General features: G+C 54.9%; 1 protein-coding gene across 7 annotated transcripts; it reads right to left on the bottom strand.

Moving 5' to 3' along the window:
* Window positions 1–2014: 2014 nt before the first annotated feature.
* On the bottom strand, window positions 2015–14500 carry itga4 (integrin alpha 4). Of its 7 annotated transcripts, XM_086123321.1 has the most exons (30): window positions 12445–14500; window positions 12253–12326; window positions 11621–11803; window positions 11423–11532; window positions 10981–11090; window positions 10396–10528; window positions 10048–10115; window positions 9603–9732; window positions 8438–8523; window positions 8283–8345; window positions 7757–7897; window positions 7575–7683; window positions 7394–7488; window positions 7193–7283; window positions 7058–7103; window positions 6865–6989; window positions 6366–6520; window positions 6042–6194; window positions 5878–5954; window positions 5663–5804; window positions 5470–5571; window positions 4880–4956; window positions 4725–4814; window positions 4497–4584; window positions 4192–4299; window positions 3997–4122; window positions 3549–3674; window positions 3236–3337; window positions 3046–3165; window positions 2015–2962 (listed from the first exon to the last, which is right to left on the bottom strand). In XM_086123321.1, the coding sequence occupies exons 3-30, from the start codon at window positions 11797–11799 to the stop codon at window positions 2849–2851; spliced, it is 3066 nt and encodes a 1021-aa protein (XP_085979447.1). In that variant the 5' UTR covers window positions 11800–11803; window positions 12253–12326; window positions 12445–14500; the 3' UTR covers window positions 2015–2848. The 7 variants fall into 7 exon arrangements, with proteins under 7 accessions (XP_085979447.1, XP_085979445.1, XP_085979442.1 ...); XM_086123319.1 differs by lacking the exon at window positions 12253–12326; XM_086123316.1 differs by lacking the exon at window positions 12445–14500 and having other exon boundaries at window positions 12253–12435.

The raw sequence follows: 14500 nt of genomic DNA, 5'->3' as shown, positions 1-14500 counted from the left end.
GACCATGTATAGTAAGGCATTATTAGCCCAAAAAAACGACCATGTATAGTAAGGCGTTTTTAGCCGAGAAAAACGACCATGTATAGTAAGGCGTTTTTTGATGGAAAAAACGACCATGTATAGTAAGGCATTTTTAGCCAAAAAAAACGACCATGTATAGTAAGGCGTTTTTTGACGAAAAAAACGACCATGTATAGTAAGGCGTTTTTAGCCGAGAAAAACGACCATGTATAGTAAGGCGTTTTTTGAGGAAAAAAACGACCATGTATAGTAAGGCATTTTTAGCCCAAAAAAACGACCATGTATAGTAAGGCGTTTTTTGATGAAAAAAAACGACCATGTATAGTAAGGCATTTTTAGCCCAAAAAAACGACCATGTATAGTAAGGCGTTTTTTGACGAAAAAAACGACCATGTATAGTAAGGCGTTTTTTGATGAAAAAAACGACCATGTATAGTAAGGCATTTTTAGCCCAAAAAAACGACCATGTATAGTAAGGCGTTTTTTGATGAAAACAACGACCATGTATAGTAAGGCATTTTTAGCCCAAAAAAACGACCATGTATAGTAAGGCGTTTTTTGATGAAAAAAACGACCATGTATAGTAAGGCGTTTTTTGACGGAAAAAAACGACCATGTATAGTAAGGCGTTTTTTGATGAAAAAAACGACCATGTATAGTAAGGCGTTTTTAGCCGAGAAAAACGACCATGTATAGTAAGGCGTTTTTTGAGGAAAAAAACGACCATGTATAGTAAGGCATTTTTAGCCAAAAAAAAAACGACCATGTATAGTAAGGCGTTTTTTGACGAAAAAAACGACCATGTATAGTAAGGGGTTTTTAGCCGAGAAAAACGACCATGTATAGTAAGGCGTTTTTTGAGGAAAAAAACGACCATGTATAGTAAGGCATTTTTAGCCAAAAAAAACGACCATGTATAGTAAGGCGTTTTTTGATGAAAAACGACCATGTATAGTAAGGCATTTTTAGCCAAAAAGGTTCACTTGGCACATGTACCCCTACACCGCCAGTGACTGTGACTTGACCTGAACGATAGGAGTATTTGGCATGCACTATGCAGGGCTTACAGTTAAAAAGAAACATGGTGTTTGGTGTATTTTCTTTACACATGTGACTGAGCGGGGTTTGAATCCAGGTAGCCTGGACCGAAAGCCGGCCGCGTGTGCCTCGACACAAAGACAAAAACGCCTTACTATACTATGTCGTTTTTTTCGGGCGAAAAACGCCTTACTATATACTATGACGTTTTTTCGGGCTAAAAACGCCTTACTATACATGGTCGTTTTTTTCGGGCTAAAAACGCCTTACTATATACTATGTCGTTTCTTCGGGCTAAAAACGCCTTACTATACCATGTCGTTTTTTTCGGCGAAAAACGCCTTACTATACATGGTCGGGTTTTTTCCGGCTAAAAACGCCTTACTAAACATGGTCGTTTTTTTGGCTAAAAATGCCTTACTATACATGGTCGTTTTTTCCGTCAAAAAACGCCTTACTATACTATGTCGTTTTTTTCGGGCTAAAAACGCCTTACTATACTATGTCGTTTTTTTCGGCTTAAAAACGCCTTACTATATATACTATGTCGTTTTTTTTCGGGCTAAAAACGCCTTACTATCCTATGTCGTTTTTTTTGGCTTAAAAACGCCTTACTATATATACTATGTCGTTTTTTTCGTCTAAAAACTTCTTACTACACATGGTCGTCTTTTTCGGCTCAAAACGCCTTACTATACATGGCCTCAGACCAGGAAATTGATGTCAAAATCAAAAGATGGCTCCATCTGGCTCCTGATCGGGATGGTGACAGGAAGGAGAGCATGAGAAGAAAAGAGGACATGGTGAGCGCAACAATTTGATGGACAGAAAAATACCGTTCAAGAGTAAGCTGCATCCCAATTTGGACTTTGTGTTCACTGTTAAAGAAAAGTGCATTTTTCCAGCGTATGTGGAGTTATACTGTATGTGAGGTTCACAAATTATGACAAACATATTTTTATAACATCCGTTTTTTTTTAATGTGGGTCAAATATGGCTCATGAAAGATGCGGCTTAGTTGAGGTTGAATTCAGGCTGATATCAGGAACCTGTTCTGGCCCAGCGTCGGGCCGGAATAGGGCCAGATATGGTTTTACAATGCGGCTCAGATGCGGGCCGAATGCGGCCCGCATCGTGGATGCCAGACGTGGGCCGCTGCAGGACCGTCATTCATCGAGGTATGTGGGCCGAGAGTACGTGCCGCGTCCGCCCCGGAGCCGGGCCAGACCGATTTTGCCGACTGGGCAGCAAGACTTTCCAGTGCACGACAAGTTGACATCAGGAGGGCAAAAACGTCACCAGTGACACAAAGTGACGTGCCCCGAGCTTCTTCGTTATACAATTAATGGAAAAAAATAAAGGCAGCGAGTACTTTAAAAACATACAAACAAAACAGAAAGTGTGTGAAAATAAAAACAAGATTTGGAAAAAGGTTGACAGTGACTTCAACCGGCGGTCACGTGACAGCAAAGTGGAGCAGCAAGTGTTGCATTCGAGGCACAAAGTCTCATCGCTCAGCAGGAAATGTCAGGACGGCAATGGGAAAGTGTAGCAGCGGGTCTTGTACGCAAAGGAGGAAGTCATGTGCTCGAAGAAGACTTTTTGGGGGTTTTGTTTTTTCACATCGGGCAGGAAGTGTAGCGGGAAGCTGCGGCCACCAAGCAGGAAGCGGTGCAGTCCAGGCAGAAAGGGTCACCCGCCAACAGGAAGCGCCGTCTCGGCCAAACCTGAAGTTTCTTCTCCGTTTTCGCGGGCCGGTCGGCCGCGGGGCGCGGCGCCCCGCGTGTCATTAGGACGCGCTCTCGCCCCTGACGCCGCGTTTGGGGACGTAGTCCCAGCTGTCGCGCTTCAACTCCTCCTCCTCATCCTCGCTCTTCTGCGAGGCCCGCTTGAAGAAACCCGCCTGCGCCGCCACGCCACGGGTGGGGTCAGGATGATTGCGAAAGAGTGCGGGGCGCCCCCCCCCCCTTCCGAAAGGAGGCTTACCTTCCACAAGCACCAGACGAGCGCCGCCAGGATCGTCAGACCCACGAGCAAACCCGCCACGACGATGAGCACCTTGATGGCCGACGACGGTTTTCGGCTGAAGTGCGCCTCCACCACCACCTGCACGCACGCACGCGCAAAGATGTCCGCCATCGTGGTCGTGTCGGCGCGAGAGGGATCGCTCGCCTACCTGCGCGGCGGGGCTTCGCTCTCGCCCCAGGACGGTGTGTTGGTCATTCTTGGGCGATGACACCACCGCCCTGCTCTCCAGCATGACCACGCCGTGGCGACCCTGAAACAAGCGAAGCGGCTTTGCCACCCGGATGGACGCCCGCGCGTGCGAACAACGCGCCTTCTCACCCGGCCGTGTTGTTTGACACGCGGTCCCCCCCCCCCCCCCCGCGCCGCCCGCAGATGTGTGACGCGATCGTTTTGTCATTTCACTGCCTGTGAGATGAACGCTAACGCTAGCGGTAGCGAACGGGCTACCGGTTCAAACTCACGGGCGCTTGCAGCAGGACGTCCGGGTTCAGTCGCACTTCCAGCCGAACGGTCGCGTCTCGACCGGCCTCCACGGTGCCCAGGCGACAGAGCAGACGCTCGCACAGCTGGTCGCCGCGCCCGCAGAACTGCGCGTGCGCGCGCACAAAACACACATGCACACGCGTGCATCTCATTAGCCATGCTGGCAGCTCACGTCACGTTGCGACTCGCTTATCTGAAGAGGTAAGCTAGGCGAAAGACAATTCAGATGAGGAAGGGTGACGATGGCACCGCTACAAAAGAAGATACGGGGACGGCGGGAGTGAAATCCGACGTTAGCTTTCGACGTTAGCTTCCGCTGGCACTTTCTGATGCTCGCTCCCGAGGTTCGTCCATAATCCGTCCCGAATGACAGTTGTCCGTGAGGAGGTGAGGAGCGGCGCGCGGGTGTACGGCGGGGGCGTTTACCATGTTGCGCGTGGAGGTGGACGAGAAGAAGAAGACGATTCGTTTCAAGAGGGACGCCCGCGGGACATCGCAGTCGTCGACGACGGGGACGGTCGCGTCGCTGACATAGCAGGCGCCTTGCGACGTCTGCCGACACCATGACATCGTTACCGACCGCGAGAAGGCTCATGACCGCGCGGGCTAACGGCGCTTTACCTGCCAGTCCGCCACCCGCAGCAACCGGTGCGGGTACGGCGCCAGCAGCTTCGGGAGCGTCACCTCCACCAGCGTGTCCACCGACCTGCTCGGACCCGAATTCAACACCTGCACGCACGACGGATGAATTTGAGCCAACGGCCGAGAGGGTCAACGTTATCTTCTTGGTGTCGTGAAAGATTTGCGAGCCCGGACGAATGCAGAGGTGGTTACTTGGACGCCGGTTCGTTAACCGACGAGCGCATGAATCGGCGCGCCGTTTGACGGCTCGAGAAACCGCGGTCAAGAAGAAGGAGCGAGATGACCTTGTACGTGTAGTTGAAGCTTTGCGAGTAGCATTGGACCGCCGCGCCGTCTTGGTCTCCAAACACAAACGACGTCGGAGTCACAAAACTGCTCAAAACAAACGGATGGCAAACATGTCATCGGTTCGGCTGTCGATGCCCCCCCCATCGCTTATTTCTTGCATCGATTGTTATCGCGAGATATTTCATATGATGCGGGCGAGCGTCAGTGAATGAATGAAGGCGTACCCGTGGATGTTGAGGTCGACGCCGTACTTGAGAGGAAGGGACAAGGCGACGGCGTTGTCGTGGAGATACTCGGAGCTTTCCAGGTTCTCGCTGAGGACGCGGCACGTACTCGTGTCATCTTGCGTTGCGGATCCCCCCCCCCCCCCTTTCCTCACCTGTTGGCGTGGGCATGAACCACCAGGTGGCCCGGCGTGGCATTGCGGTTGACGTCCAACAGGAAGCTGACGTTCACCTGCCACAAAAACGAAAAATTGCACGTCTCTTGCGCTCACTCGGCTCTTTGGGCTTTCGCAACTGGACGTTGGGCCTGACCGAGGTTATTCCACTTTGTGAAAAAGAACATCGTAACGACGAGCGACGTCCGGGAATTTGAAAAACGACGACGACCAAAGGCAACTGAAACTCCATCTGCCGCTTGTAAAACCACCAACATTGATCACATTTCTCGTCCCGCAAGAGCTTTGGGAGTCCATTTCAAACGGAATGACGGTTCTGCTGAGTCCTTGGTGAGCCCCCCCGCCCCCCACCCCTTTGCACTTGACAAAAAAAAAAAAAACCGAACACTAAATGCACGATCCTAGCTGAAAATGAAGCATGCAACCGAGTCCCAAATGATTCTAACCCCGTCGCCTGAACATGCAAGTGCAAAAAAAAAAAAAAAGATTCGAGGGGACGACTCGTTTCATGATGTCACACGTTGAACGCCTCGCCGCGTCGGATGACGCGGCGTATTTCAAAGCGTTACCAGGGAGCGAGTTGGCAGGATGAGGCCGGAGAAGCTGCAGCTGACTCCGACCGCGGTGCGGTTGGCTTCCTCCGTGACGTCGCAACTCACCGCCTTGTCCTCCTGCACGCGCACACCGCGAGGGGCCGGCGTCAAATCGGCGATCGGCGGTCGCCGCCGGGCGCGGGGCCCGTCCGGCCGGCCGGCCACTCACGTTGTCGACGACTTTGACGTAGTGCACGTCGCGGGGCAAGCGCAGGGCGAGCCGCGGCAGGAAGGCGTCGTCTCCGGCCACCGCCAGGCTGGCGTTGAGCATCACGCCGCGGCCGCAGCCCAGCGCGAAGTAGCCGGCGTCCCTGCGCGCACGCGGCTCCGTCAGCTTTTCGACCCGGTCCCGGCCGAGGGGAATACGGCGCGCCCGTTCCTTACCGAGGCAGGACCAGCGCGGCGTCCAGTCGCAGGTCCGTCGAACAGTTGGCCAGGACGCAGCGGCGAGCGAACAGCGTCTGACGCGACAGACAAGTCGGCCGCGCGTCGCCGTATTGAGCTCTTAGCTAGCTCGGATTATGACCACGCTCGCTCGCTCCCCCTACCTGGTTGCTCACGGTATTGCCGTTCCCCGCCGCCCTCTGCAGGACCGGCCCGAGCGCCGCAAAGGCTTTGCCGGCGTGCTTGGGAGCGGTCGTCTTGCGGAGGCCGTAGGACACTTCGAAACGCACCGGCGTGAAAACATCGCGCACGTCCTTCTGCAAGGGCAAACACACCCGCGCCGGTGTTAACTTCCGCAAATATCAAGCGCGCGGACACAAATACGTCAACAGACGCGCACACACACACACACAAAAAACGCACGCATACATCCACGCGCTCTTATGCTAACAGCTAGCAGCAACAGCATCATGCGCGGCGGCGTTTACCTCCCGATACGCCACGTGGTTGGTGCAGCCGAGCTGTCCGAGCCGCAGCCTCACGCGGGCCCTCGTGCTATTGGACGAGCCGTTGCCGTGGAAATAGAAACGGTGGGGGAAGGACGGCTGGTGGAGGAGGTCGGAGGTCAGGTTGTACTGAAGATCTGATGAGGAAAGCGTGAGGATAGCATCGGCGGGTGGAGGCAAAACGCCGAAAACTAAGAGCTGATGAGCCTACTTTTGGCAAAGCTAACTCACGCTCGTCCGTTTCACGTTGGAACCAGTTGTGGAACGTAGCTTGGCGTGAAATAAGGGCGCAAAGGCGAGGCCCGCTAAGATCATTTGTCCATCTTATCGCTAAGATAGTCCGCCCGTCCGAAGCTAATTGTTTTGTTTGAGCACTCGCCGGATCACGTTTGAAGGTTGCATCGCTGTTTCGGGTTTGCGAGTAAATCATCAGCCTCCCTATGCCAAGCTAACCTAGCTCGTCTCTGCTAAGCTAACAAACCGATGGCTCCTTTGTAGTGTCTGGAGGTGACTCGGAAGCAGACGCCGACGTCGATGCTGGCCGCCTGCCGCCGGATGTTCTCGGGCAGGACGAGCGAGGCCGCCACCCGCAGGACGGGACGAGACCTGCGCCGCGCACAAACCTAAATCAGGCTGGCCGTTTCCCGTTGGCTCGCTCCTCGCTTTTCGTTTACCTGAGGACGACGGCGGCGTCCGAGAGGAACGCGCCCACGGCGACGTCTGCGAGGCACGCGCGACAATGTCAGTCGGTGCGCGCGCACAAATGCATCCCCGCGCGGGGATGCGACACGCCGGCGGCGCGGCGTTACCTTGGTAGCCGTTGTCGTCGACGTCCACGCCCGAGCTCAGCGACTGGCCGAACATGCGGAGGTCAGCGCCCAGCGCCGCCCCGCCGATCCTCTGTCAACACGATGACGTCATCAAGGCCACGCGCGCGGTCGTATGCGAACGGAAGCGCGTGTCCTCGTTCGCTCGCGTCAAGCCGCGATGGAAAATGCGTTTGCGCGCACCTGCGATGGCGTTCGCGAGATGCCGCGTCTCCCGCCGTTGTAGATGTACACGGCCCCTTTGAGATCGTCCTCCTGAGGGGCGCCCACCGCCACCTCTGAACGCGCGCGCGCAAATGGAGCGGTAACGAGCGTCGGCGGCCTTTCGACTTGGGGTTAAGGTCGGCGTCGGCGTGCCGCTTACCCGGATAACCGTCGTCGTCCAGGTCCCCCAAGTCCGCGATGGTCTCCCCGAATCGGGCGGCGTGGGCGTCGCCCCCGCTCAGCTGAAACTCCGCCTCCGCCAGCTTCGCCTGAGTCGGAACGACGTCGTCGGCGCGGTCCCGCCGCGCGTGGACCGACGAGACGGCGGCGGGGCCAACTCACCCGCCCCTGGTTGAGGAAGACGTGAACGCGCCCCTCCTCCCTGCTGGCGCCCGTCGCCATGGGAGCGCCCACCAAGAGATCCGATAGCCGGTCGCCATTCAGGTCCACCGCGCGCACGCTAGCGCCAAAGTAGGAGCCGAGCTATGCGCACAATTACACAAAGGGCATGGCCGACACTCGCTGGCAACATTGGTGCTAATCGGCTGGCCGGAACGGCGCGGCTCACGTCGGTTGCTCATTCTATTTTAAGAACACCATCGCTATTAGTTAGCATTAGCATTGGCATCAGTTGCTAATCGCATCCGGTAGCATTAGCGTGTTTCGCGCGGTATCGCTGCCGGCATCGGTCGCGCTGGCGCGATGACTTATGGTGACCTCTAACGTCAGCGTCGGTTCATCAGAGAGTAAAACAAGCCCGCTCGTTCACGACGGCCACAGTTGAGCACCCGCCGATCTTCTACTGTGGTTGTACTTAGCGTCAGCACTATCTTTTAACCAGCGGATTTGAAATCGCATCAGTGGTCACCTCTGTTCCCGATACGTGAGTTAGCACACGTAGCATGTTGCCGTCCACCGAGAAGATAAACACCTTGGAGTAAAAAAAAAAAAAAAAAAGTTCTTCAAAACGATATCTATAGCTTGAATGTTTTCGGGTTTTTTTCCGAGTAATAATTGCCTTACTTTTCCCCTCTGGTTGTACTGCGGGGCGCCTCCCACCACCTCCAAGATGGTAGCATCCAGGAAGTGCCCTGCGTCCACCGAGTAGCCTGAAACATACAAAATTGTCATTTTATCGTACCGATAATCATAATCAAACGAGCATCTCATGTCAAAAAATCGATTCAATAATTGGTAGAATCCTTTGGCTAATTGCTAGCTCACCGAAACCAACTGCTGGCATTCTTAAGCTAATTAATATCATCTTGCTGCTTCAAAAACAATCTCCAAGCACCGCTAGGCCGACGAGGACAATCCTTCAGCTAATAACGAGCGTTCCGAGGCAAACGCTCGTGACGGGGACTCTGCGAGTGGCCACAAACGCCGACGCGGTATGCTGATTCGGTGACGTTTGCTCCGATGGAAAGAGCGGAGGGCTGAGCGGGGGCCCCTCGCCGTCAAGCGCGAACAGCGGCGCCAATGATTGACTTGATGTCCTTGAGCGTGTCTCTTAGCACCCGTTAGCGCGGGGCCAAGGCCCCCGTTGTGTACTCGGCAAACTGGCTTAACGGCGGCTAATGCCGCATCGGGGGGGGGGGGGGGGGCGGCCTTTGAGCGGACAACCTGGGAGCTTTTGAGTCGCAAAGTCAGAGAAAACAAATCAAGGACCCCCGACGTCACCGACCGACGCTTCAAGACGACGTCACTTGACAAACGGCGACGTCCGTCTCGTATCTCGAGCTTTCTTTGAGAATCAGAATCATCTTTATTGGCCAAGTATGTAGAACACACAAGGAATTTGTCTCCGGTATAACACGCTGCATTAGTATCATCGTAAACAACAAATCATTGAACCATTTTAGAGTAACCAGTAGCAGTATTTGTAGTACAAGAAGAGTGACTACGTCAGTGACTGTTTAAGGAGTTAATGGCTAGAGGGAAGAAGCTGTTTAAGTGTCTACTGGATTTGGCGCGCAGGGATCTGTAGCGTCTGCCTGAGGGGAGTAGCCGGAAAAGGTGCTGGGCAGGTCGGAAGCGCCCGCCCCGCCCCGGCCCGATGCGGCGGAAGCCGCCTTACGTTAGCGGAGGCCCGTCGCGTCCCGTCATTGCGTTTCGGCGGCGGCGCAGAGACGCCTTCGGACCTGGGCCGCCGCCGTTTCCGCCGGCGCGCCCCCGGCGGTCGGCTCACCCAAGTAGCTTCCGAAGCCCACCGAGCCGTCGTCGTCCAGGTAGACGGACATGACGCCGCCGGACGTGTTGAAGACCAGCACGGAACCCGTCCAGTACGACGTCCCCGGAGCGCCCATGACGATCAGGTCCTGAGCCGCGACGCGTCCGAGCGAGACGCGGAGGTCGGGACGACACATTGACTTCAACCAAAGACTCATCGGACATCGTGTAAGTGTAAGTCGTACGAAAATCGCAGGACGGTTTGTTGTGAAGCATTAAAAAAAAAAATGCGTAGATGCTCGCCTTTGACCAGAAATAAGAAATGTTTGTTGCCGTGGTCTAGAAATCAGCTGGAGAAGATGCGTTGGTGACAGCAAAAACGGACTTTGAGTTTTTCACAGGATACCTGCGCCGGGAGGTTATCGGGAGGCCTAATTCAGATTTTTGACCCGCACGGTCGTCACCTGAGCGAGTCGGTTGGCCATTCCGGCCTGGCAGGAGCCGTACTCCTCGCCAAACTTCCTCTGGTGGTCTGCAACGCACACACACGGGCGCACGCGCGTCAAAACCTTCCACGCCGACGTCGGATGCCAAAGACGGCGTTTCACGCAGACGTCAAGTGTGCGAAATCCAAAGACGGGAAATCACGTCCGGCGGACGCCCGCAAAGACGGACAATGTCAACTAAACGGTCAAAGCGCATCGCTCCGAGCGCATTTCGTTCGGTCGCTTTCAAGCGACTCGCTGAGCGTCCGCCCCCCCCCCCCCCCCGCCCCGCTTATCCTTTCACTCAGCGTGCGTGCGCGCGTGTACCTCTGTAGCAGGGTATGATGGCCTGCGCGTGCGTGAGGCTGTCGTCATAGCGATAACAAACGCCGTGCGGCAGTTTGTTGTTCTGCCCGTCGTTCCTGGAGTAGAACACGTTCTTCCAGCGGTGTGCGCACGCCTACGCGCAAACGGCGACGGGACAATCGCAACCCACGCGCACGCATGCAAAAAAAAAAATCAAAATCAAATCGATCATCAAGATTTCAAAAAGACAGTAAAAAGCAACACAAAAATGTCTAAAAGCACAACGGAAGAAGTCAAATACAGCAAATAAAAGGAGAATGAAAACAAATCCAATGGGAACAAAAGCAAAATAACGTTTCAATGAGAGCAATGCAGGCAGCGCGTCCATAACTCCAAAGCGCACTCTCACGCCACGATCTCGCCGGCGACACATCGCGCGAGGTGTCGCCGGCGTATCGGCTCGCCTTCTCGGCCGCTCCGCGCCGGGAAACGTCGGCGGCGTAAGTTGGATTTGGAACATCTGCGCGCGCCGACGGCGGGGCCGCGGCGGCGATGGGCCAAATTGCAATTGCCAATTTGCGTGAGGGTTTGCGTCGTGTTACCAACCAGGACGTGTCCTCCCGCCCCGCCGCGCCGGCCGGCTTGCCGCGACAGGCTGACGCCCAACCACTGGCGGTCGCTCTCGGCCGAGCACGTCTTCCCGCACTCCGCCACGTCTGCGCGGGCACACAAACGGCTGTTACGTGCGTGCCGGGCCACTAGGTGGCGACTGGCGTCGCGTCGAAAGTAAGAAACGAACAAGAAAACACCAAAGTCACCCCGAATTCAGTACGCACGCACACACGCAAAGACGGACATCCAAAAAGCATCCGATTCACAACACGCAAAACCCCAGCTGACAAATCACACATAAATACGAAAGCCCGCTCACCCACCCGCACGCGGACAAAAGCTCCCAGGCGAAGCCGTCACGCGTACGCGGCCGAGTCGAAACGTGTACTTCGATCCTTTTGGAAATTGGAACGAGGGAATACCAGCAAAAATTTACCGGCGGGCATGGGCCGGCAGTTCGGTCGCTCCGTCCCGATGGCGCAACGGTAAACGCCGCCCGGAGACGACGACGAAGACGAGTTGTCCACCGGAGCCCCCGCCACCAACCTAAAACACACGGAGGATGCGCGCGGGAGGCACGGGTTCGAGCGTGACCATTGGCCCCGCCCCCGCGAGCGGACGCCCGCCCACCCACCAGCTGCGCTTCCCGTGCCGGTGGAGCAGCACCGAGTATCCGAACATGGAGGCGGGAGCCCCGTCGAAGCGCAGCGCCCGTTCCACGTCCAAGGTGTACCCGGAGACCAAGACCAGGACCCGGAGCAGGACCGTCAGGACCATCAGGACCGGCCCGGCGGCCGCGGGACGCGCCGTCATCTCTCTGCGGGATGCGTGACGAGCGATTGGCGCCGTGGACATTTGGAGACTTCCCGCCGCTTGCGCAAACCGCGGAAAGTCGAGAAAACGCTCCTCAATTGACGACGATCAAGTTACATGAAAGGCCGGCCCGAAAGCTTTCAAGGCGTGCTGAAACGGGAACATTTCATTCACATTCCAAACACAAATCAGAAGTTGTTGTTTTAGCTTCGTCTGGAGCCAGCGAGAATGAAATGTGTCACATGTTTTGGGGGGGGGGGGGGGGGTGGGGGGCGCGAAAAAAAATCCCTTCGGTGGCTCACATGGCTTCCGAATGGCCTGAAAATAGATTTGCGTTCAAAAACGGTTGAAGCCAACAGGAATTGTCAACGCGTGCTACATCAAGCGCTCAAACGCAGGTAGGTTGTGAGTTTGGTATGGAAAAAAATGTGCCTTTCGAATGACGTCACACACCTGTCCCGCGTGTTCTTTCCACTCGTGAATGAATGAACGAGACAAATAGCACGCGATCGATGGTGGAGTCCGGTCTTCATTCGAATGCGTCACCCCAAAAACGGTCAAAACGTGAAAAACAAAGCCCAAAAACTCCGGAGTGCAACTTGTGCTGTTTGGACGGAAGGCGGGCGGGGGCATGCGACAGGTTACCTCCACCGCTCGGTTGTCGGTCGTCGCTTCGTCTCGCTTTCCCCTCCGCGAGTTGGACTCGGACGAACTTGCGTTGGTCTCGACGCGCCGGCTACTACGCGCGCGCGCGTCTGTTGAAGAGAAATGCGCGGGGAGGCCCCCTCCCTCGAGTTGCGCGTGCGCGCCTGCCTAACGGTCTTTCCTCTTCGCGCCCCCGAGTCGCGCGCGCGCGGGGCGCTTCCTCTTCAATGTAATCTGATTACATGGCGGCCAGAAGTCATTCCGAACACGAGGCCTCGCCGAAAACGTGCTCCGGGGCGTATCGAGGGTGGAGGGCGACCCCCCCCCACCCAAAAAAAAAGCGAGCCACAGTGGCTGAGATCACCTCGCCAGGAAATACTTTCAATCGACTCTTCAATCAGGGTGACAAAAATACTCCCGAATCCCCAAGTCGAGGTGGATTTAGAATTTAGATTTAGAATTTCTGCTAAACGTACCGAAGCGCAGGAAATCCCACCAAGCAATCGAAATGTCATTGAATGGACACCAAAGACTGACATACGCCGACTGGAACGAGGGACTCACTCAAGTCACAGACGTCAATGATGTAGTCTACTCCCTAAAGTTCCATAAGTACTCCTAAATCGACTCTAATAGCCCGTAAAGTTCCATCAGTATGACCAAATACGCTCGAAAGAAAGTTGTCCTTCACAAAGCGTGCGTGAATCCTCCTCAAAAACATGGCCAAAACGCATCGAAATGTGAAAGGAATACTCGTCCGTTCTGCCAAATGACCTCGATCCTTCGAGCTCAATCAAAATGCAGGGGTGTCCAAACGACGACCCGGGGCCGTTTGCGGCCCGCCGTCCGTCGTCCGGCGCCCTGCGACGTGAAAACACTCAAAATGACCTTTGCCACGGGGCGCAAGGTTACTTCAAAAAGGTGTGTGACCGCAGCCCTCAAACCAAAAAAAGGTTGCACGCCCCCGGTGAGCTAAATAGTCAGCAGTTGGTTGAAATGATTTGGAAAAAACATCCACGAGCACGCTCAAAAACGGGGAGCTGCTCCCGGAAATGATCACGTGACACCTTCAACAAATATTGTCGCGCCGCCTCACTATTTGGAACAAAGTGCTTCCATGTGACTCGAGTATTCGCCAATACTTTTGTTGCCAAAATGGCGGCGCGTTATTCCAAAGGACGGCCGCTTTGAAATCCCTCTGAAAGCTTTGATGACAATTTGATTGTTGGCGTCAAGTCAACATCGTCTGTTGCCAGCGTGGACAGTATGAGCGTGAAAGGGGAGAGGAGGAAGCCCCGTGACGGTAAACAAAGACATCCGGCTTCCCAAAACCAAGTCCAACAATGTGTGGAGTGCGCGGCAGACGGGAAGCGTGACACAAAAGCGCTTGTGACGGCCCCCCCCCCCGAGTGATGAGTGCCGCACGTTAGCCAAAAAGGATCAAAGCGGAGTCGTGGCTCACTTCCTGTTGACTTCCCGCTTACTTCCTGTTCCCTTCGCATTCGCATCTGGGAAGAGTCCGGCGGTCGAGCTGAGCTACTTAGCGCCGTGCTAACACGCGCCACTTGTCGTCGTCATGCCAACATGTCTCGCAACAGCAAGCCATGGAAAACGTGCCGGACCCGAGTTTGACGCCGATGAAGCGAACGCCAGCGCATGGCTTGTTTTGCCGTCATTGTCGTCTCGCGCCCGACAAGCGGAGTTACAAAAGCTTGCTTCCGGAGCAAATGTGGGCCGGATGTGGACACCCCTGACTTAAAACATTGGCGCACGCTGCTCGCTCGTCACCGGGAGATCGCAGGATGTCGCACAAACGGGACATGAGGCCAGGTTTGCGTTTGGCTTATGTTTAGTCACCCAAATCAGCACTGAGCCCTGCAGGAGGACCTCATCCCAAAGATGTTTTACATCTTGGAGTCGTCCAAAACATACATGATAACGCACACGCGGGCACACAGACACACACACACACAGAGTCCTTATGTTAGCATTTAGCAGATGTTATCATGGCCTGGAGATGTCACAAGCTGTTCACACAAGCATGTACACACACACA

The sequence above is a fragment of the Hippocampus guttulatus genome, chromosome 11 (genome assembly GCF_054856545.1).
Source record: "Hippocampus guttulatus isolate MCC_2025c chromosome 11, RoL_Hgut_1.0, whole genome shotgun sequence".
In the NCBI taxonomy this organism is placed as follows: Eukaryota; Metazoa; Chordata; class Actinopteri; order Syngnathiformes; family Syngnathidae; genus Hippocampus; species Hippocampus guttulatus.
The sequence above is the reverse complement of the archived record's forward strand: the minus strand, read 5'-3'. Positions and strand labels throughout refer to the sequence as shown.

Excerpts from the sequence above, each read along its gene's own strand:
- itga4 (XM_086123316.1), bottom strand. The coding sequence starts at position 12,332 with ATGAAGACCGGACTCCACCATCGATCGCGTGCTATTTGTCTCGTTCAT. Across the intron at positions 7,684-7,756 it reads TCTTCCTCAACCAGGGGCGG|GCGAAGCTGGCGGAGGCGGA; the intron begins GTGAGTTGGCCC and ends GTTCCGACTCAG. Across the intron at positions 6,990-7,057 it reads GACGCCGCCGTCGTCCTCAG|GTCTCGTCCCGTCCTGCGGG; the intron begins GTAAACGAAAAG and ends TGCGCGGCGCAG.